Raw genomic sequence first — 24,556 nt, forward strand, 5'->3', positions numbered from 1 at the left:
AAAGATTACTCTATGTAGTAGTCCATTTTGCATTGCTATATAGGGAATACCGGAGACTGGGTAATTTATATAGAAAAGAGTTTTATTTGGTTCACACTTCTCCAGATTGTACATGCATAACACCAGCATCTGCTTGGTTTCTGGTGAGGCCATGGGAAGCTTTTACTAATGATGGAAGGTGAAGGTGCAGCAAGCATTTCACATGGTGAGAGAGGGAGCAAGAATGAGAGCAAGAGGTGCCAGGCCCTTTTAAACAACCAGCTCTTACATGAACAGAGACAGCAAGAACTCACTTATTACTGTGGGGAGAGCAGCAAGTCATTAATGAGGGATCTACCCTCATGACACAAACACCTCCTGCAAAGCCTCACCTCCAAAACTGAGGATTGCATTTCAGCATGAGATTTGAAGGAGACAAACATCAAAACTATACACTGGACAAATCAAAGGAATGAGTAACAAAAATAATACAGAAAATCAGTGAAACCAACAGTTGATTTTGTGAAAAGTTACACGTTAATGGGAAAACCAAACCCTGTAAAATATTTTATGGTTTATTTAGAGCTAATATGAATGACCAAGACCTGGGGAACAGACTCAAGCGGTGCCTGAGGTGATCAGGTTACAGTTTGGTTTTATAGATTTTAGGGAGACAGGAATTGTACGTAAGATCATAAATTAATCCGTGGAAGGTGTACATTAGTAAAGCCTAAAGAGGGAGGATATCTTGAAGTGGAGGCTCACGAGTCATGGGTGGTTTCAAAGATTTTCTGATTGACAATTGGTTGAAAGAGTTTAACTTTTTTAAAAAACTTGAAGTCAGTAGAAATAAATGCTTGAGTTAACATAGGAAGGGTTATGGAGGCCAAAGCTCTTGTTATGTAGATGAACTCTCCAGGTAGCACCCTTCAGAGAGAATAGATGGTAAATGTCTTTTTTCAGACCTTAATGGTGTCAGACTCTCATGTAATCTCTCCTAGATCTGGGAAAGATCTAGAAAGGAAGGCTTGGCTGCATTAATGGAGGTTCTGTACAGATGCAAATTTCCCTAACAGGAGATGGTTTTGCAGGACCATTTCAAAATACATCAAAGAAATATACTTTGGGGTCAAATATTTTTATTTTTTAAGGATATGCTGTCATGTGATGTTATATCAGAATCAGATTGGAATTTGGTAACTTATTGCCACAAAGAGTGTTTTGTCAGTCTTACGATCTCTAGTTCAATGTTAATGCTGGTCAGTAGTGCCTAATCTTCAAAATGATGGGGTGTAATGAGGCATGTCTGACCTCCCTTTCTGTCATTGTTGGTCGGTTTTTCAGGTTTCTCTGGGGTCCCCCTGGCCAAAAGGTGGTCTGTTCAGTGTGTTGGGGGACTTAGGATCTTATTCTTGGTTTATATGAATGAAATGGAAAAATCTATGGCTAGGCAGTACAAGTAAAAACAAAAAAGAGAACACAAAATTACTAAATTTATAATGAACAAGGGAACATAACTACCTACTAACCTTACAGAATTTTTTTAAAAAATTACAAGAAAAACTATAAAACATTTTAGGCCAACTAATTAGACAATTTATACAAAACAAATTCCTAGAAAGACAAAAATACTGAAACTGACTTAAGAAGAAATAGAAAATCTCAATAGAACTATTACAAGTAAAAAGAATAAATTAGTAATAAAAAAATACCCCCACAATAAAAAGCCCAGGCCTGCTGAATTCTATCAAACGTTTAAAGAAGAAAAATAACAATACTTCACAGTTTCTCCCAGGAAATAGAGAAAACAGGGAAAGTCCTCAGTCTGATAACAAAGTCAAACTAACATCACAAGGAAAAAAAAATATATAGACCAATTAGAGTTTATCCCAGAATTTTGCAAAACAATGCGCAACTTCAACATTGTGAAGTTGATGACATTCTCAAATTGATCTACAGATTCAAAGCAATTCCTATCAAAATTCCAGCTCGTTTTTTAAAAATAAACTGATGACATGACCCTAAAATTTACATGAAAATGCAAAGACTCAGAATAGCCAAAATAATATTGAAAAAGAGCAAATTTGATGGACTTAAATGTTCTAATTAAAACCTTCCTATAAAGCTACAATATTCAAGATGATTTGGTGCTGGCATGAAGATAGACATAGAGAAAAATTGACTAGAATTAAGAGTCCCAAAATAAACCCAAACATTAATGGTCAGTTTTCAACAAAGATATTGAAGCAGCCTCATTGAATGGGGTGACATCTGACATTCTTGGTCTCACTGCCACAGAGATCAAGGATGCAGACACACACAAAGGGTGAGGTTTAGAGCAGAATTTTAATAGGCGAAAGAAATTTGTCTGCCACAGAGAGGGTTCCTAGAAAAATGGATTGCCAACGTGCAGTGAAATGCAAGGGTTTTTATAGATGAGCTAGTTGGGAGGCAGTATCTGATCAACATAGGACCTGAAAAACCGGTTAGGACCATATGTGCCATCTGCATAGGGTGCAAATCTCTGGCAGCCCTAACCCCAATCTTTTACTATGCAGGTGGGTCCTCTGCCTGAGCTACTCCATGTTGCTTATTTCTTTCTTACTGCACACATGCTAACAAAAAAGGGAAGGTGGAGACCCCATGGTGGACATGCCTGGCCCCAGGTAGCCCTTTCTATAATATAGGTACAGCTGCTGGCATCCCCTGTGCAAGCTTCCAGCTTCCTTATCTATGTTTGCATTACGATCTTCCAGGCTTCCCTTTGTTAGAAAAGAAATGATATCTTGGGCTGCTTTTTGTTGGAAAAGAAGTTCTGCTGAGGACACTCTTTTGCCCTCGCTATTTGCCTAAATAACTTTTTATCTCCTGTATCAATATCAAGGCAATTCAATGAAAACAGGACAGTCTTCAGTAAATGGTGCTAGAATAATTTCATAACCACAATGCAAAAATATAAATTTAGACCCTTACTTAATACCATACACAAAAAATTAATTCAGAATGAATCACAGACCTGAATGTTAGAGTTAAAACAAGAAAACTTGGCTGGGCGCAGTGGCTCACGCCTGTAATCCCAGCACTTTGGGAGGCCAAGGCAGGCGGATCACGAGGTCAGGAGATCAAGACCATCCTGGCTAACATGGTGAAACCCCATCTCTACTAAAAATACAAAAAAAATTAGCCAGGCATGGTGGTGGGTGCCTGTAGTCCCAGCTACTTGGGAGGCTGAGGCAGGAGAATGGCGTGAACCCAGGAGGCGGAGCTTGCAGTGAACCGAGATCGCGCCACTGCATGCCAGCCTGGATGACAGAGAAAGACTCCATCTCAAAAAAATAAAAAAAAACAATAAAACTCTTAGAAGAAAACATAAGAGCAAATATTTGTGATAATGGGTTAGCCAAAAACTCCTTAGGTATGTCACCAGAAGCATAAGTGATTAAAAATTGATGAATTGATCAAAATTTAAAACTTTTCCATTCTAAAGATATCATTAACCATGAGAAAAGGCAAGCCAAAGACTGGGACAAAATACTTGTACATCATATATGTAATAAAGGACTTCTATCTAGGATGCATAAAAAACATTTATAAATCCATAAGAAGACAAATAGCCCAATTTTTTAAAGGGCAAAAAAGCTGTACAAAATTTTTTATAGCAGTTTATTCATAACATCTGAAACCTGAAAACAACACATGCCTTTTAGTTGGTGAATAGCTAAAAAAAGTGTGGTAAATCTATACTGTGGAATATTACACAGCAATAAAAATAACCACTGATACACACAATAACTTGGATGATTCTCAGTATAAGTATGCTGAGTGAAAAAAATCTAAGCCCCCAAAATTACATATAGTATGACACAATTTACATAATGTAAGGAGGAGGGTAAGAAGTATTAGGAAAATATAACAGGAGGGATCCTTATGGTGATGTAATTGTTCTGTATTGACTGTAGTGATGGTCATAAGAACCTATACCTCTGATAAAATTGCACAGAACTAAATGGACACACACACAGACACAAATGAGTACATCTATGATGGAAAATCTGAATAAAACAGACGGATTGCATCAATGTCAATTTTGCGGTTGTTAAATCTGCATAACAATAGTTATGCAAGATGTTGCTATTGGGGGATACTAAGTAAAGTGTAAATAGGATCTCTCTGTATTATTTTTTACACCTACATATGAATCTACAAGTATTTCAAAAAGAGCTTTATTTTAAAATGGGGCTAAAGATTTGGGTAGACATTTCATCAAAGAAGCTATACAAACAGACAACAGGTACATGAAAAGATGTTCATCACTAGTCATTAGGGAAATGCAAAGTAAAACCATGATGCACACCCATAAGAATAGTTATAATAAAAAAGACAATTACAAGTGTTGGAGAGGATGTGAAAAAAGTGAAGCTCTCCTGCATTGCTTGTGGGAATGTAAATTGATGAAGTCTCTTTGGAAAAACAGCTTGGCAGTTTCTTAATAAGTTCAACATCATCTTAGCATATGACTCAGGAATTCCACTCATAGGTTATCTATCCAAGAGAAATTAAAACCTATGTTCAAACAGAAGCATGTGTGTAAATGTTCATAGCAGCATTTTCATAACATTCAAAATGTGGCAGCAACCCATATGTCATCAACTGGTAAGCGGATAAACAAAATGTGATTTATCCCAACAATGGAATGTTATTCATCAATTAAAAGGAATAAAGTACTGATACACAAAACAACATTGATGAACCACAAAAACATTATATGCTACGTGAAAGAAGCTAGACACAAAGACCACATAGTGTATGATCCCATTTATTTAAATGTCCATTAAACAAATCTGTAGAAAAGAAAGTAGATTAATGCTTACCAAGTGTTGGGGATGAATGGAGAATGGCTGAAAAATGGGACAGAGATTTCTTTTGGGGATGATGTAAATGTTTTAGTTTGTAGTGACAGTTGCACAACTCTGTAACTAAAATCAATGAATTGAATGCTTTAATAAATAAATAAAATAAAGCTGACTTTAAAAGGTTATAATTCTTTTCAGCTGTTTAAGGTTGAAACCCTCTCAGATGGTTAATGATCTCATGCCTCAGGTCTCTATTAATTATATGGGAGAAATACTCCCGTACCCCACTTAGCAAGTTAGGCATAATGTTACATGACCTGCTTTCTTCTCCATCTACTCCTCGATTTACTATTCTTAATACTAAGGTATCATTTAGAAACCACGGTGTTACTCGTGTTTACTGACAATAGATAAACAAAGTGTATTTTTCTTCAGCTTGCTTAATTCCAAATTCCCCTATATTTAAGCAAAACAAATTACCTTTGGAATCACATATGACTTTTAATCACAACGTATAAGCCAGAAAACAGATGAACAGATTTGACTACACTTGTGTGTTTAGCCAAGTATAGCACTTCCCTGAACTGTTTGGTCTTTTTGACATCTGACTAAACATGAGGGGCCTCTTTCTATTTTAACAGATTTTTCCCATCCCTTTCCTTCCTTCTCATTCTCCATGGCCATAATTTCTCCACTTTTACCATAGTTCCAATATCTTACTTGCACTTATTACAAAGTCCACCCCCTACTCCTTTCCCTTCCTGTCCTTCAAATAGCCTTTCCTAGCCTAATCTTGAGTGTGAGGAGAAACTACCATTTAAGCAGTAGTCAGTGAAATACTTTTCCCTCTAGACACAGACTTAGTGGACCTTCATGGATAAGATATTTGGAAAAATTTTAAATGTCGTTTACAGTTTTTTTTTTTTTGCTTCTTGAAAGAGAAGAACTGTTGCAAAGTATTAATTTTGATCTTAACTCTGACACATTTATTAACACCCCAAAAAAGCAAAGATATATCATATATGTCTTGCCAGAAGGCTACTACAAAATATTTTAAGGTTCTATCTTCTCTAATTTCTGGCTAGTAGATACAGTTATCTAAATTACAAAAAGTTATAATTTGTTGCTTAATGATAGTGTTATGACTTATTTTTAAAGTCCCCTAAATAAACCAACTTTTGAATAAAAATGGGCTTTTCATTTTAATAACACATACTCCTTGATGATAATGGTTTGATTCATTTCTCTTACAGAACTAATTTCTTCCTACTTCACACACATTAAATACTTTGTTTATACTGATAATGTCATGCTCATCCTAAATTAAAGTTTGACTATGTCTGTTTCCCCAGAGACACACCATCTGATTGGGATGCAGCCGTAGAGTAGCAGAAAGAGCAGTGAAGCTGGTATTAGAATGCTTGGATTACAGTGTTTGTTCTGTTACTTAGCAGCTGTGTGACTTTACTGTCTTAATGATATGGATTTTTGTGCTGCTGCCAAGTATGAAACAGTTTGGCACACTATTTTAGAAACGCAAAATATGTGATCTCCACAACATTTTAGTGAGTGTAAAGAAGATAGGATAGACTATTTAAAATGGAAAATTTTGGACAAAAGGTCACCACAGACCTGAATAAATTACTTAAACTTCTGAGACCCACTTTTGTCATGTAATAAAATAGATATAATGATACTTACCTCTCAGGATTAAGGGTTAACTGAAATATTGTATGTGAGGGTCTAGCTCAGTGTCTGGAAAATGGATGATGTTAATTAAGGTTTCCTTAGGTTGGAATGCTCCTTTCAGCCCCTCCATCTGCCCCCTCCCCCAAAACACACTCCAAAATTCAAACATGCATATTCTGATTCATCTTTTAAGGAAGAGCCCAAGAGGCACCATTCTACAAAATCTTTCCAAACAACTTCAGGCAGTACAGCCCTTTGGTTAAGAGTACTGGGCTTCTGGAATCAGAACAGACCACCAAATTTAAAATCAGGTCTGCCATTTAGTAGCTCCCTGACACTGGAAAAATTACTTATTTTCTCTGCACCTAGATTTCCCATCTGTAAAATAAAATCATCATGATACATACCTCATAAGGCTGCAGAGGATTAAATGAGATATACATACAGAGCACTTAGCACAGTCCCTGAGTTAATAAGTCCTCCGTTAAGTATTACATAGAAGTAGTAAAAAGTTTCCTCTTAAGTAAAATGCTAATAAAAGTGCTTACCCTGCCTCCCAAGATTGTGGCAAAGTTATGACGCAAGGCTTTTAAACTGTAATGCTGAACAAACGTTAAGGGATTGGTATATACCTTGAGATATTTTGGACAAAGTTCTAACCTTACTTTTATACAATATGCTTTCTCTCACCCGCCTGCAGTTGGGTTAATAATGCCCAGCATTAATTAATAGGAAATAAAATCAGAAGATACCCCGAATACAAGTAGCTGACGCTCAGAGAGCAGTATTAAGGCGAGCACTCGCAGACCGGACCTGGATAATTCCTTGGAGTTCACCTCTGGCGGCCCCCTCCCCTTGGAGCTGCGCAAGCGTACACTGACTTTGCTCCTCTATAGTGCCCCCGCCTCCAGCAGCCGCCCCCCACCCCCCCATCTGCCCAACACGCAGGCGCGTCTCCTCAAATCCTGTCCCTACACCCCTCCTCTTTCTCTTCATTTCGTTCCCCCTCCTCTTGCAGCACCTCAGCAGGTTCAAACTCTTCTCCGGGAGAGTGGCGGCGATCGCGAGGTCACGTGATGAGCATCCTGCTGCCCAACATGGCGGAGTTCGACACCATCTCGGAACTGGAGGAGGAGGAGGAAGAAGAAGCGGCAACGTCGTCGTCGTCGCCGTCGTCGTCGTCGTCGGTATCTGGGCCCGACGATGACGAGGAGGATGAGGAGGAAGAGGAGGAGGAAGAGGAGGAGGAGGAAGAAGAGGAGGAGGAGGAGGCGCCGCCCCCGCCTCGGGTAGTGAGCGAGGAGCATCTGCGGAGATATGCACCCGACCCTGTATTAGTGCGGGGTGCCGGCCACATCACTGTGTAAGCGAGAGGGGGTCTTGGGACTTGAAAAGCCTGAAATTTGGCAACAGAGGAATGAGAAGTGATCGAGGGGCCTGTGGAGTGGGGGAGGGTTGACTGAGGCGTGCAGTTAGGAAAGGACACCTGGTCTAAATGGGGAAACCATGGGTGGATACGTGTGAAGGAAGTGAGGAGAATGTAAATATGGTGCACCAATGCCAGGTAAAGAGTGAGTATAGGAGAGGGAAGTTAGGGGTTTGGGAGCCAGAGCGATTGGAGTGGGGGTGAGTCTCCTTTCTTGTATGTATGCTGGCAAGTGAACAGTCTCTAAACTGCAGGATGTACCAGAGGGTTTTTTGCTGACAAGATTGATACTTTGTGGGAAACGGCAATTGCTGTGACATGTGACAAGAACTAGGCTTGCATTCTTCAAAACAGAAACATGATATATTTTGTGAATAATAATAGAATGTTCATTCACCCACATATTCATCCATGCATTCTTCCTATCGAATCCTTTCTTATATATCACTCGATTAGAGGTTCAGGTTGAGAGGCAGCTATGGAAAGTAGAAAGAGAAATGGATTGAGTCAGGGCTCTTAGACGCTAGTCCCGGTTTTGCTTCTTACTGGCCCTGTGACCTTGGTCAGGTTGCTTTTTCTCATTTCTGCGCCTTGATTTTTTCATCTCTAAAATGAAGGGTTTGGAGCAGATGGTTTCTAAAGCTTTTCAGTTCTGAGATATTTTACCTCCAAGGGATTTTGTATGCCCGAGTATGAAATATACAGGCATTAAATATATATGGAAATTAGTACTTTGGGAGCTGAGCATGATTTCTTTAAAATTTATCCAGGGTGGTTTTTTAAAAAATTGAAATCTTGAGAAAAAATTGAATATTTCAGAAAATAAAATGGGGAGGGACTTCATATCCTAACATAGCTACAAGGCAAAAATGTTGATGATTCTCTGGGCTTTAGAGAGTGCTTCCTCATTTTTATTTGCTTGGACCATAACTATTTGGAAGTTTGAGTACTGTGTCATGTTCATCCTCTGAACTATGCTATCTTTTACTGCATTTTCTAAATGGGTTGCCTTTTGTTGTTATGTCATGCTGCCTCTGGTTTTGATAATGGCTCACCTAGTCCCTTTGACTTTCAATTGAGTTCATGTTACATTAAATAATATATATACTACCTCCCTTATATTAGCTTCAATTTTTAACATGTTGAGTTGTTTTGTTTTGTTTTTTTTTTTTTGAGACGGAGTCTCACTCTGTCGCCCAGGCTGGAGTGCAGTGGCATGATCTTGGCTCACTGCAGCCTCTGCCTCCCAGGTTCAAGCAATTTTCCTGCCTCAACCTGCTGAGTAGCTGGGACTACAGGCGTGACATGTTGAGTATTTTAATTATAATATACTTTTGTAATCTTTGCATCAAATATATTAACAGATATTTTGAAATTGGGGAAGGGTTGGGGGAGGGTTTTAGAGCTGCTTTTTGATTAGGAAATTTTAAGACAGTTTTTCTTGGTCCAAGAATTTTGCAGATAGCCTACAATATTCAGATGCCAACTTATTGCATGGTTTTACTTCCATTCCTTTTGTCACTAGGGAGACAATTTATTACTCAAACTAATTATGATGGCTGGTACCAAAGGTTACTTTTATGCAGATTATGTTACATGACCTTTAGTCCATAATTTTATACTCCAACATTCCACCTCCACATTTGCAAAATTCAGGCAAAGGAGAAGGAACAAGAAAATAAAATTTAAGTTACCTGAAATTTATTTGTGGTTCCATTCGACCCTGCACAGGTACTTACCAACCTATTTGCTTCATTAGAAGAACACTGACACTTGCCATGCCCAGGCCCTTGTGATTGGTATAATGTCCTTCTAATTAGGAGCGTGCGGGTAGTACTGTTGGTATTCATTGACTGAAACCAAAACCTGAAAAGCAGCAAACCAGTACTAGACTCACTAACCACTGTATATACTTTGGAAACTTATTTAGTTTTATTGTACACATTCTTACACCTAGAAATCACATATGACATTAAATGTCTTGGGATTTGAAAGAGATTACATGTCTCGGAGAAAATTTAACTGGATCTGAGAAATGAGTCTTTGTATGGTAGTGAAGCCTTCCTTTTATCAGGTAAAGTAATATCCTTATGAAGTAGGTAATCTTATTCTGAGACTTCTAAAATCTTATTCTGAGACTTCTAAAATATCAACTTCTGTTTATTTTTTTTTCTGGCATAGGAGTGTTAGAGTTGCCTTAAACTATATACCCTATCTGAATGAAATATTTAATATTCTCTCCCAGCCCTGATTTTTTTCCATTATTTGTGCGGTCTTCTATTGTATAGAGCATTTTGTTTCTTCTCAAAATTTAAAATTTGACAGCCCTCACCTCAAACTCAGTATATTTTAAGCCCAACAGCCCTCTCCACATTGCCCGTGCTTTCCATTTGTTTCATTTCTTTCCTTGATGCCACCATTCTGAACTCCCAGGGTAACATTCAAAACCTTTGAGTCATTTTGACTCTTCCTTCTCCTTGAATTGCCCTGTGTCAGTCTGCCCCAGAATTATGTCATCATAGTTTCTGAAATATCTCTTAGATTTTTCATTTTCTCATTCCTATTTGGCACCACTCTAGTTTGGGTTGCCATCATCTCCTGCTTGACTTATTGCCACAGTCTGCTGCCTCTCCCTACTCCAATCCATCCTGTATGCTTGTGCCAAACTAATTTTCTTAAAACACAGTTTAATCATGTCACTTTCCTGCTGAAAACCTGCACTGGATCTTAATTAGCTCTGAGTTTCTGTGCCATCTTCCTTCAATCTCAGAGTTCAAGGAGACCCTCCATTTGTCCAATGCTCACCTGTCCATTTGTGCCTTCCATACCTTTCTCTTCCAGCCTCCTCTCAGATCTTGCTCAACCAGGCCACCCATCTCTCCAATATTACCTCTCTACTGGCTCAGCCTGTACCCATATTCAGTCTCTAGTTTTTAAAAAACAAAATAAGACAAAAGCCTTCCTATGCCCATGTTCCCTTTAGCTACTATCCAATCTCTCTTATCCTTCAAATTTCTAAAAAAGTAGCTACATTTACCTTATCTGTTTTCTCTTTACCCCTCTCTGATCTGGATTCTACTACCAAAACCACAGAGGAGCTATCTTTAATCAATATCAGTCTTACCCTCTTGTTGCTAAATTAGTGGACATCTTTCATTCCCTATCCTTCAGGTTCTCTCTGCTGCATTTGACACTTAGGATGATTTCTTCTTTTTTAGAAGCTTCTACTCCAGGGTTCACAAACACACAGGCCTTCAGAGGCAAGGCAGGTCACAGAAAATAGTGCAGCGTAAGGAGACATGGGGCTTTAGTTGAACTGAAAGTTATATGTCTCAACTAATGGTATTCAAATTCTAATTGAAGAAAAAACATTTTGCCAGTCAAAAAAATCACAGAACTCCTTGGCCACTTCACTCTCCTGGTGTTCCTTTTATTTTTCTGGCAGTTTCTTAACTGTTCATTCATGGGCTTCTCTTCCTTCTTGACCCTTAAATACCAGCAATCTCTAGAGTTTTGTTCTCAGCCCACTACTCTTCTTATTCCCTACTCTCCCTAGATGGTCTCATCTTACCTCTCATAGATTCAGTTATCTCATGGCTCCCAAGTAGGGATTTCTTTACCAGTCTCTGCGTGGGCTCTTATCTGGGCTTCTTCACTCAATAGCTTACTGTTATCTTAAATTTGGCATAAACAAAAATCTCCCGACACCCCTCTCATATCCCCACCCCCAAATGCTCAAAAAAGCCTTCCTATTTCTGTATTCACAACCTCAGTTGAATGTACCTCCACCTATCCCATTAAAGCATGCTTGGTTCTCTCCACTCACACTTCCCACTGCTAAGCAAGTAGCAAATATCAACAATACATGGCTTAAGAATTTCTTCTTTTCCTCTCTACCACCACTTCATTGATTCAGGACCCTTTCACTACCCTAGCTAGTCATCTTGCCTTCATCCTTGTCATCCTCACATCCATCCTCCAGCCTGCTGCTAGATTAAGACACAAAAAGTAGAGATCTAATCAAACCACTTTTCCTACTTAAGATTATCTTGTGTTTTTTCCCTTCACCTGCAAGGTAGAGTCTAAGCTCCATAACAGAGCATACAGAAATGGACCCTGTGTATCTATCAGCCTAAACTTCTGCCATTTCCCTTACTGCTTGTATGTTCCTGTTCACAGCAAGCTGTTTTTTTTATCTCATTGCCTCTGCTCAATGTGAGGCCTCCACCTAGAATGCTGATATTCACCTCTCGTTTCCCTGGCTCCCATTTCCCTGGCTCTCTATATGTCACCACCTTCTGCAAGTCTTCTTTTTTTCCACTAAATTGTAAATTGCAATGACAAGAACAATTTCTGATTCCCTATGAATCTTCAGTGCATAGCACAGTAACTGACAAGAGGTGAGTTGAATGAATATTGGTTCACTTTAGTAACACTCAGTGTGCCCACATAGTACAAACTATACTATAGGCCCTCAACAAATACGTTAGTTGAATCATGCTGTGGAGACCACTTGTTTCTGGGCATAGATGTGTATGAATACAACAATATCACCAGTACCAGTATCACCAGTGATGGCGTTTATGGCATGAGCTTACCTCTGAAAGCTTTGTTAAGCTATCCCCTATGTGTCAGAGTATTATCTTAATGTTTTGGGTTTCTAGTTACTTTAACAAGATATTAGTCTTTTAACATGAAATTCATTATGATTTCTTAAGAAGTAGAATGACCTAATCATACTACTTGTATTTCCAATTCTGAGATGATGATCATAAATGGATATTAGGAGATCTTTTTCCAAATTTTTAAAAATGTGATTATATTAACTCTTACAGATTTGAGACTATAGAAACAGAAATAATGAAATGTCTCTTGGAAGTATTGTGCTTCAAAAATACTATACATCTGAATAATATAACAGTATCACATTTCTTCTTGATATTTTTAGGATAAGTATTTGGATCTAATGTATTGAAATACAGAAAAAAATATTACATCACATGAGGTTTTTTTCCTTATAGACATTACCACCCTCTTTATATTACTTAAAATATATAGATATTTACCACTGATATTACACCTGCATAAAAATTTGTAGAGACAGCATATTACTAATCCTCAGAGGCTCATAACATTCTGATTAAAATTAATCTAAGAAAGCTGAAGTTATTAGATTATAGAATTGAAAAAGATGGCCAATTTTGCCAAACAGTGCATTTCTCCAAAAACTTAGCACTACAAATATTGATACTTCTCAAATCAGGGAATGGAACGCCTTTTCTGTAACAATTGTCTGAGAAATTACAGTGATGATTGTTAATTTGTTTTTATGTAAGGTGAATTTTTTTAAGGTTTTAGGCTTTGAGAATATTGAAGCCATGGTAACTTGCCATTGTATAGTGTGGGAAGACATTTTTCCCATATGAAATATTAAAGAGATTTAACTAGAATCTTTAAAAAATCTCCTTTTATTTTGTGGCATAGCCTTTTCCTTGGTGTAGCAAATAGAGTTCAGTGCACATGCTTCAGAATCAGTATTACTATAAGTGCATGGTTTTCTAGTGAAGTCATGTCTTATTGGCAGAATTTTACCACATTTTCTTAAACAAACTGAGTACGTGAACTTTAATTTGTGCAAGATTTTGAAAGGCTGGGATATAGCCATTTTCAAATATGAAAAATGGTGAGAGGTATAGGGAGGGAGAGAAAAGGGAAGAGGAACTAAGAGTATAGATCCTTTGCCTCAGTTTCCTTTACTCCAAAGAATTTGTCTAAGAAATTAAAAATGTGGGCATTGAAGACACTTGACGAAGAAAATACAATTATTGAGAACTACCAGCTGGGTCGGCTTCAAACATACAGTAGATTGTATATTTAATGAAGTTGATAAAATGATAGTGTGAGCACTTCCCAAGTGCCTGCTGAGCCTCACATCTTGGCTAATTTCTACCACTGATCAGTAATAAGTAGATGTGTTTGTCTCGCCTCTCTGGACGCATAATTCTTAACTTAATGGTTTGTTTATGAAACCTAACTGAGGTGTTTATTCAGCAGCAGCCATTTCAACATTTTCCTAGTAGCTGCTAAGTGAAATATACCTAAAGTTATTTAAGTATTTTTTTAGTGTGCTGAGTCTATAAAAGGGAAAGTTAAGGGAAAAAATATCTTGTAGGCAAGAACAAGATTGCTGTTGCCTATTAGCCAAAACTATGAGAGTATCAAGCCTACTTTGCCTTTCTTCATACTTTTTTATATGGATATATATATAGGTCATAAGGGAGTATTTTAAGAAATAAAGCAACACTTTAGTTACCATTTCTAATATACTTTTTATATTTTAGAAAAGGAAATCCCTTTATATATTGGAGAAGAAAGTTAGTAATGTGAATATAGCAAGTATTTCTCTAGAACTTGAGCACTGGGCTAAACACTGTGAAGAATATAGAGAAAACAAAGTATAGGCTTTGCTTTACAAAGCTAACAGGAAAATTGCCTTTAAGATATTGATATGGAGCAGCAAGGAATAAAAGACAACATTTTGTTAACTGTTGAATTGTATAGTGCACATTAGAAGTGGCTGTGAGTATTCAGAGAAAGAAGGAATCCATGAAGGCTTGGGCATTCAAGGCATTACAGCAGGGGTTGGAACTTGACTTGAGCTTTGAAGGCTGCATAGGACTTAGACTTAAACTTCGGAGGGGAAGCAAGGAGAACCACATGAGCAAGGACAAGAGCCAATGTAGCAGTGACAGTGAAGGAAGGGACCATTATGAGAATGATTTCGAAAGAGCAAATAACAGGATTTAGGGACCACCTGGCTGTAAGCAAGATGCAAAACATAGGAGAGGGAAGGCGCGAATATAATACCAACGTATAGGTTAAAGGAAGAGAGTAATGTGCCATTGATAGAGATGAATTTTAAAGGGGGAACCAGGTTCCAAGAAAATATAACATTTAGTTTTAAGACAGGTTTCACTTAAGGTGGTATTATTTTGTGGCAAGATGTCCAAACAGAAATTTTCAGTATACAATTAAAGATGAGAGACCAGAGCATGTATGAAAATATATTACTAGAGCTATAGATTTGGTAATCGTTAACAGATAAATGATTGTCAAAGTTGTCAAATACAGATGAACTTTTGTAGTTTGCTTAGAAAGAAAAAAAAGCAGAAGACTAAAAGCTAAATTTTGGAAGAAGTATAGAGTCTGAAGCTGCAAACAAAGTCAAGAGAAAAAGTTCTGAGAAGACATTGAATTTGGCAATAAAGAAGACAAGATGGACTTGTCATTTTGAGTAAATTTACTGAATAAGATATTTTCAGCAAAATGACAGTATCAAAAATCAAGTTTCAAAATTTCTTAAGAAAGGAGATATTAGAGAAATGGAAGCAGTGGACAGTTCATTTGTCTGGTGGTAAATGAAAAGAGGGTATAGTAAAGCTAAGAATTTTTAAAACAATGAAAATATTCTATACATTTTGAAGGATATATCTGTCTGTATTGACTGTATATTTGATATCTAGTAGGGGAATGACAGCTGGCAAAAGCTAAATTAGCAGCAATTGCTACTCAAGGTAGGAACCTGTTACTGATGTTGCATCTATAAGGCATTTAGACAAAATGTGGAAATAGAGGTCTACTTAAAATGATCATATCTACTTTCTAAAAATGAAAACTGCATCTGTGTCTTTGTACAATAAGAATTTACTCTTCGTGTAATAATGAATTGCATCTTTTCACTAGTGATAAAGTCACTACTTCATTAGCTAAATAGATTTAAATAAAATATTTCTTGTAATATTAAATATTTGTTATTGATTGCTAAGTTAGCAAATAATTACAATAGGTTTAATACTAGAATGTCAATTTCTCAAGAAGCAGATGAAGATTGCTGTAAAAATTCATGCAGAGTGGTGTCCCATCTTGTTTTCAGTTTAGCTATACTCTTGTGTCTATGTATTGATTTAAAGGGAGTATGTATTTGCATATAATATTCTCATTACATGTTGTACTGACACACCTGAACAGAATTAATGAAGGATTTTTTTAAATGTAGTTAAAATCTTTTTTCAATTGCTGATTTATTTACTCGACTATTTTAAAATATAGAATTTGTTTAAAATACATTTTAAACATACATAATATAGTATATTTATGTACAGGTATGTATCTTGCTACTAGCTGCTAAATATAGAGAGTTTTTGTGCTTAAAACTTCCTGTGTCCTTGAAAATGAGTTATTAGCATAAATGATACGAGGACAATATGAAATTCCTGCATAGAGGTTTTCTTTTTCTTTGTCAACTTTTAGATTTGGGGGATACATGTGCAGTTTGATTACAAAGGTATATCACATAATGCTGAGGTTTGGGGTACAATTGAACCCATCACCCAGCTGGTGAGCATAGTATCCAATAGGTAGTTTTACAACCCTTACTCACCTCCCTTCTTCCCGCTTCATGTAGTCCACAGTGTCTATTATTCCCATCTTTATGTTCATGTGTAGTTAATGTTTAGCTCCCACTTATAAGTGAGAACATGCGGTATTTGGTTTTGTTTCTGTGTTAATTCATTTAGTATAATGGCCTCCAGCTGCATCCATGTTACTGCAAAGAACATGATTTTGTTCTTTTTTATGGCTGCATAGTATTCCATGGTGTATATGTTCCATATTTTCTTTATCTAGTCCGCCATTGATGGACCCCTAGGTCAATTCCATATCCTTGCTTCTATGAATAATGCTGTGATGAGCATATGGGCATGTGTGTAATTTTGGTAGAACAATGTATCTTCCCTTGGGTATATACCCAGTAATGAAATTGCTGGTTTAAATGGTAGTTCTATTTTTGATTCTTTGAGAAATCTCCAAACTGCTTTCTACAGTAGCTGAAATAATTTAAATTCCCAGCAATGTTATATAGGTGTCCTCTTTTCTCAGCAGCCCCACCAACATCTGTTACTTTTTACTTTTTAATAATTGCCATTCTGACTGGCATGAGATGTAGTTTTGATTTGTATTTCTCTAATGATTAGTGATGATGAGCATTTTTTCATATGTTTGTTGGCCACTTATATGTGTTTTTTTGAGAAATGTATATTCATGCCCTTTGCCCACTTTTTGATGGGGCTATTTGTTTATTGCTTATTGAATTATTTAAATTCCTAATAGATTCTGTATATTATACCTTGGTTGGTACATAGATTGTGGATATTTTCTCCCATTCTGTATGTTGTCTGTTTATTGATAATTTCTTTTCTGTGCAGAAGCTCTTTAGTTTAGCTAGGTCTTAATCAATTTTTGTTTTTGTTGCAGTTGCTTTTAAGGACTTAGTCATTAATCCTTTGCTAAGGCCAATGTTGAGAAGGGTGTTTCCCAGGTTTTCTTCTAGGATTTTTATAATTTGAAGTCTTACGTATAAGTACTTAATCCGTCTTGAGTTAATTTGTGTATATCATGACAGGTAGTGTTCCAGCTTAATTCTTCTGTATATGGCTGGCCAGTTATCCCAGCTCCATTCATTGAATAGAGGGGCCCTTCTGCATTACTCAGATTTGTCAGTTTTGTCAAAGATCAGATGGTAGTAGGTGTGCAGCTTTATTTCTGTGGTCTATTCTGTTCCATTAGTCTATGTGTGTTTTTGTGCCAGTACCATGCTGTTTTGGTATAGTAGTATAGTTTGAAGTCAGGTAATATGATGCCTCTGGCTTTGTTATTTTTGCTTAGGATTGCTTTGGCTATTTAGGTCCTTTTTTGTTTCTATATAAATTGTAGAATAGTTGTTTCTAATTCCGTGAAGAATGATGTTTGTAGTTTGATACGTATAGCATTGAATCTTTAGATTGCTTTGGGCAGTATGGCCATTTTTATGTTGTTGATTCTTCCAATCCGTAAGCATGAAATGTCTTTCCATTTGTTTCTGTCATCTCTGATTTCTTTCAGCAGTGTTTTATAGTTCTCCTTGTAGACATCTTTCACCTCCTTGGTTAGATGTATTCCTAGGGTGTTTTTTTTTTTTTTGGCTATTGTAAATGTGATGCCATTCTTGATTTGGCTCTCAGCTTAAACGTTATTGGTGTATAGAAATTCTACTGACTTTTTACATTGATTTTATATCCTGAAACTTTACTGAAGTTTTTTCTTTATCAGTTCAAGGAGGCTTTTGGCAAGTCTTTAGGGTTTTCTAGGTATAGAATCATATTGTCTGCAAAAAGAGATCGTTTGACTTCTTCTTTTCCTGTTTGCATGCCTTTTTTTCTTTCTCTTGCCTGATTGCTCTGAGTAGTACTTGCAGTACTATGTTGAAAAGGAGTTGTGAGGTGGACATTTTTTTTCTTGTTCCAGTTCTCAAGGGGAATGGTTCCAGCTTTTGCCTGTTCGGTATGATGGTGGCTGTGCGTTTCTCATACATAGCTCTTATTATTTTGAGTACATTCTTTTGATGTTTAGTTTGTTGACGGTTTTATCATGAAGGGACATTGAATTTTATCGAAAGCTTTTTCTGTGCCTATTAAGATGATCATTTTTTGTTTGTTTTTAATCCTGTTTATGTGGTAAATTACATTTATTGATTTGTGTATGTTGAACCAACCTTGCATCCCAGGAATAAAGGCTGTTTGATCGTGGTGAATTAACTTTTTGATGTGCTACTGGATTCGGATTGCTAGTATTTTGTTGAGGATGTTTGTGTCTATGTTCGTCAAGGATATTGGCCAGTAGTTTTCTTTTTTCCTTCTATCTCTGCCAGCTTTTCCTATAAGGACGATGCTAGCTTCATAGGATGAGTTGGGAAGGAGTCCTTCCTTTTCAATTTTTTGGAATCGTTTCAGTGGGATTGGTACCAGCTCTTCTTTGCACATCTGATAGAATTTGGTTGTGAATCAGTATGGTCTTGAGCTTTTTTTGGTTGGTTGGTGTTTTATTTCTGATTCAATTTTGGAACTTGATATTGGTCTGTTTAGGGCTTCAAATCTTCCTGATTCAATCCTGGGAGCTTGTGTGTTTCCAGAATTTTACCCATTTCCTCTAGATTTTCTATTTTGTGTGCTAGGTGTTCATAATAGTTATATGAAGATTTTTTGTATTTCTGTGGGATAGGTTGTAATGTCATCTTTGTCATTTCTGATTGCATTTATTTGGATCTTCTCTCTTTTTTCTTTGTTATTCTAGCTAGCAGTCTGTAAATCTTGTTTATTCTTTGAATGAACCAACTTTTGTTTTCATTGATTCTTTGTGTGGATTTTTGGGTCTCAGACTTTATTCTGCTAGCTCTGGGGTTATTTTGTTCTTGTTTTCCTAGTTCTTCTAGGTCCTGCCTAGAGTTTTAATCAGACATTGGATTCTTAACATTTCTTTAAAGTGACCCTACAACCAAGTGCCATAAATCAGTTAAACAGTACAGTAGTTTATTATTTGACAAACATTTTTCAACACTGATTAGATTTCATTATGCTACTAGGTATAATATAAAATAGCAAAATAACCCATAGTTCCTGTTTTCAAGGAACTTAATATAGGATAAAATAAGGATTTAGGGGGTCAACATTGGAGTTTTGGTTTCCCCCACTTAATACATGACTGTGGGCAAGTCATTTAATTTATCTTTTGAATTGTTTTCTGGATGTTAGCTTCTTTGTCTTTAAAATGGGGTTGACAATACTTCTCTTGAAGGCTTTTAAAGCGTAAAAGTAATGTAGAGTCATGTGTTACTTAACAGTCGGGATACCTCCTGAGAAATGTATTGTTAGGTAATTTTATCATTGTGTGAACATCATAGAGTGTACTTACACAAACCTAGATAGTATAGCCTAGTACACACCTAAGCTATATGGTAAGCCTATTGCTCCTAGGCTACAAACCTGTACAGCATGTGACTATACTGATTACTATAGGCAATTGTAACACAATGGTAAGTATTTGGGTATCTAAACATAGAAAAAGTACAGAGAAAATATAATATAAAAGACAAAAAATGGTATACCTTTAATATGGCACTTACCATGAATAGATCTTGAAGGACCAGAAGTTGCTCTGTGTGAGTGAGTGAGTGAGTGAGTGGTGAGTGAATGTGAAGGCCCAGATATTACTGTATACTACTGTAGAATTTGTAAATACCATATACTTAGGCTACAATAAATTTATTTTCAAATGCTATTCTTTGTTCATTAATAAATTAACCTTAGCTTACTGTAACTTTTTAATTTTATAAACTGTTCAATTTTTAGAAACTCGTTGACTCTTTTGTAATAATACTTAGCTTAAAACACAAACGCGGCCGGGCGCGGTGGCTCACGCTTGTAATCCCAGCACTTTGGGAGGCCGAGGCGGGCGGATCACGAGGTCAGGAGATCGAGACCACGGTGAAACCCCGTCTCTACTAAAAATACAAAAAATTAGCCGGGTGTGGTGGCGGGCACCTGTAGTCCCAGCTACTCGGAGAGGCTGAGGCAGGAGAATGGTGTGAACCCGGGAGGCGGAGCTTGCAGTGAGCCGAGATCCGAGATCGCGCCACTGCACTCCAGCCTGGGCGACAGAGCGAGACTCCGTCTCAGAAAAAAAAAAAAAACACAAATGCATTGTACAGCTGTACAAAAATATTTTCTTTATATCCTTATTCTATTATTTTTTTTTTACTTTTTAAACTTTTTTGTTAAAATCTAAGACACAAACACACACATTAGCCTAGGTCTACACAGTCATTTGTTATTATCATCATGTATTATGTATTGTATGTAATTATATGTGCTATACTTTTCTATGGTGGCAAAGTAAGTTTGTTTATACCAGCATCACCACAAACGTGGTGTACTACAATGTTATGAAGGCTATGACTATAACATTACAAGGGCTATGACAACACTAGGCAAAAATAGAAATTTTTCAACTCCATTATAATCTTATGGGACCACCATCAGATATGCCCTCTAACTTTGAAACATGTAGCATGTGACTATATTTACTTAGCACAGTGTCTAGCCCATGGTGAATACATAGTTATTGGTAGCTGTTACTGTTATTGCCCACCTCATATGGAGTTCTCAGCAAATGTTACTGTCTTTTCCTTTTTGCTTACAACCTATCCTCCACTAATGTAACATTGTAGTTAATATGAAATAGTATCATCTAACATTCAGGAAGTGACCTTTGTTATCCCTGAAATCAACAAGCAAGTGAGCAAAGCCTTATAAAATTCATTTTGACTTCTTAATGCAGATTTCACTGAGTGTACTGGAAAAGAGAGTTTTCAAGTCTGGGATCTGTTTTCTCAAAATTGGTTGAGCACAGACGTGAAAGCCATTCATAAGGATTAAACTTTATCTGAATAGCAACTGGTCACAAGTGATCAAACTCTGTAGTTCCAAAGGCTGTATTAGTTGTGGAGGGGTAGTTTTTATTAGGAACATTTGCATACATACACAAAAGTGGAAAGAATAGTATAATGAAATCCCACATAGTACCCATAATCCAGCTCCAACAGTTATCAACTAAAGTAGGTTTTAATGGAAACATCTCAGTTAAAAATGGACATTTCCAGCTCAATATGTGTTTCTCTAACTTACTATTTTTTGATCCTACATCATGGGTTGAGTTAGAATCCCATTTTAATGTTTGCTTTTTGTGAAGCTTTTTAAAAAAATATTAGTTTGGATTAATAATCAAAGATTTATTTTCTATAAATGTCATATAAAAAATTTTTCAGAGCACATTTTTAAATTAAAAGGCCAAAAGAAAAATGCATGGGTTTATAACTTTTTTTAAAAAAAAGGGAAGATTTAAGTATGCTGGGTAGAACATATTTTGTTCTGTCTTTGTTTTGAAGGTTTGGCTTGAGCAACAAGTTTGATGCTGAATTTCCCTCCGTTCTAACAGGGAAGGTAAGTGACAATTTGCTTTGAACTTTTCAGTTCTAAAGCATTGTTTTATGGCTTACTCATTGTTATGACAAATGCTTTGAATCGTTGTTAATGAAGTCAAGTAATAGGAGGTCTCAGTAGTTGGAAGCTGTGTTTATAGTGTTTGAAAGCTGTTGCCATGGCTACCAGCCTCTGACCAGTTATTTTGTTCATTGTCCATTAATGCCAGCCATTATTTATTTGTCTGTTCAGCTTTTTCACTTTTGCATTTTTTTTCTGAGCATAGGTAGCTGTAATTGTTTTTATTTGGGTCATTAATTTCCAGTGTTTTTAAAGTTTTTTTTTAAATGTATCACTCTATTAATTTTTAAAGTACCATGTGGTATGATTTGTTATACATGAAAATAGTTAAATTTTTGATTAGTTGTTTTTCTGACTTTTAGATAGTTGGAGTTAGTAAGATTGGACTCACTGTAATAAATTAGTACCTTTCTATTCCCTGGTTCCTCTACATTGAGTAGTATTTCCTAGTAAATTCAAAGATTTACTAGGATTCAAAACTATAAACTTAAAGACCTAATGCTCAGCCTGATTACTATAGTTGATAATATTTTATTATATACTGGAAATTTGCTGAGAGTAGATTTCAGGTGTTCTTATCACAAAATAACAAAAAGGTGACTGTGAGGAGATGGATATGCTAATGTGTTTGACTAGTAATTATTTTACTGTGTATATGTACATCAAAACATCATGTTGTACACCTTAAATATATAGAATTTTAAAAAAGAAACTATATTTGGAAGATCATCTTAGGACAATAATGTGAACTTTCTGTGCCCAAAGGAGAAGGCTCTGCCTAAGGCAAAAAGTTATTTACATATGTTTGTTACTTGAGGAAGTGTAGAACAGGAGAGAAAAACCATTATATTACAGAATACTCAATCATTGCCAAATGGTTAATAGTTGAATGCTTGGATAGCTAAAAAGATGATTAGGGGTTAAAGGAAGTTAACTTTTTGTATTTTGGAGCCTTTAAATTCAATATATTTAATTTTAGTACTAGAATAATGGTATTTGTCAGTATAGATTTTGGTCATGTTCTAAAATTATCTCATTATCTAACAGGCTTTTTATTCTATTGTAGTCTCAATTATTCTCATATTGTTGGTGAGAAAAGCAAAATGAAAATCAGTGTGTTTAGTATGTATAATAAATTGGAGAAATAAGCCCATTAATAAATGTATTTTTACATAAAGAAATTCTAGAGAGATACACATGAAACTAATAAAAGTTATTACCTTTGATGGGAGAAGAGGAATGTGATGGATGGAGGCAAGGGTAAGGATGAGACTTTTCTGAATATCTTTTAGTATTGCTTTCATTTTTAAATCATGTGACTATATTACCTTTTGAACTTTAATTTTTTCTTAATTCAATGTCCCTTGTTCTAAACTCTTTGAAAACCAGATAAGATGCTTCTACTGATATTTGCTTCTTTTTGTCGTGCATTTTCCAACTATGTACTCTTTTTGCCTTTGGCCTAATCACAATCTTCCCCCCAGCCTCTTTGCGGGGTAGACAGCAGACCTATTTCTTTTTTCAAGGAATATCTTTGAAATCATAAGAAATTCTGTTTAATTTAACCCTGCAAGGTATGTTATACTTTATTTGCCTCATTTTCCCCTTGAAAAATGGGAGGTGGCTTGAGACAGAATATAGTAGTTAAACAAGCTTTGCAGTCAAATCTGGGTTGGAATCCAGATTATGTCACTTACTGTGTGGCCTTGGGCAAGTCACTTCTCTGAGCCTCGGTTCTTATGTGAAAAATAGAGATGATGCTGATAGTTACCTCGCTTTTTGATTTAAGAGCTAAATGAGAGAGCATATATAAAATTCCTAGTATTTTGTCATGTACTTATTAGCTTCCCAATGTTAGTTTGTAGTTGCAGTTGACTATTCTTCATCATTGTATTGTAGTTTCACCCTGGTTGCTTTTCATTCTACTCACTGGCTTTCAATTTTTCATTGATTTTGCAAATTTTCTTCATCTAATTCTAAGAGAATACATTATTATTCTCTGGCCTCACCACTAACTTGTTCTGTTGACTCTTGACCTTTTCTGTCTCTCCTGAGGTATAATATCAAATCATTCCACAGAATACTAAACAGGTGATCATAGTTCTGGCTAAGTTAGCCTTAGAAAATATGTGGCCATTTAACATTTTAAGACACAAAAAACCCTTTGGTGTGAGATTTTGGCTCACTCTTTAGTATGTTCTACCTTCCTATCCTGATCAATTGGAGTAATTTACCAATTGAAGCGGCAGCCTAGACTTAGATTTGTTTTATATGAATTAATCATAAATGCTTTTTCAAATGAATAAAGTAGCTATGGAAATATATCTTGAATAATAATGTATTTTTGTAGAAAGATGGCAAATTCATTATTAAAATTAAAGAGAATGTGAATTATAAGAACTTCAGTAAAAAACTTATTCTTCATGTTTCCTTTGATGCTGCTGCATGTGTTGTAGGTGTAGTTATATCCAACTTTACCATTGGCTTTGAAATACAGGTCCAAGAAATTCTAGAAATGAATAATCAAAAAAAAAGTCAGTGTATAAAATTCCCAGGCATACAAATTATCCATTTTCAAAATTGGCCAATTTTATATGCTCAAGGAATCTTCAGAATATCTTTTCACACCTTCTCATTTCTTTACAAGCCTTCTGAAACTAAAAATTCCAGTGGCCCCA

At 36.2% G+C, this 24,556-nt stretch overlaps 1 protein-coding gene across 6 annotated transcripts in view; it reads left to right on the plus strand.

Moving 5' to 3' along the window:
- The first annotated feature begins 4,786 nt into the window (after positions 1-4,786).
- The window catches only part of CHIC1 (cysteine rich hydrophobic domain 1), a 124,129-nt gene continuing 104,359 nt past the window's right edge, over positions 4,787-24,556 (plus strand). For 5 of the 6 annotated variants that reach the window (XR_010119636.1, XR_010119637.1, XM_055266977.2 and 2 more), the window contains exons 1-2: positions 4,787-7,884; positions 21,764-21,818. Coding sequence is in view for 4 of the 6 variants with exons in the window: in XM_055266977.2 (XP_055122952.1) it covers positions 7,598-7,884; positions 21,764-21,818 (342 nt within the window). In the remaining 2 variants the exon portion in view is untranslated. The remainder of the gene's footprint in view (positions 7,885-21,763; positions 21,819-24,556) is intronic. The other variant, XM_055266980.2, reaches the window with a different exon arrangement.

Source organism: Symphalangus syndactylus, chromosome X (genome assembly GCF_028878055.3).
Source record: "Symphalangus syndactylus isolate Jambi chromosome X, NHGRI_mSymSyn1-v2.1_pri, whole genome shotgun sequence".
NCBI classification, from domain to species: domain Eukaryota; kingdom Metazoa; phylum Chordata; class Mammalia; order Primates; family Hylobatidae; genus Symphalangus; species Symphalangus syndactylus.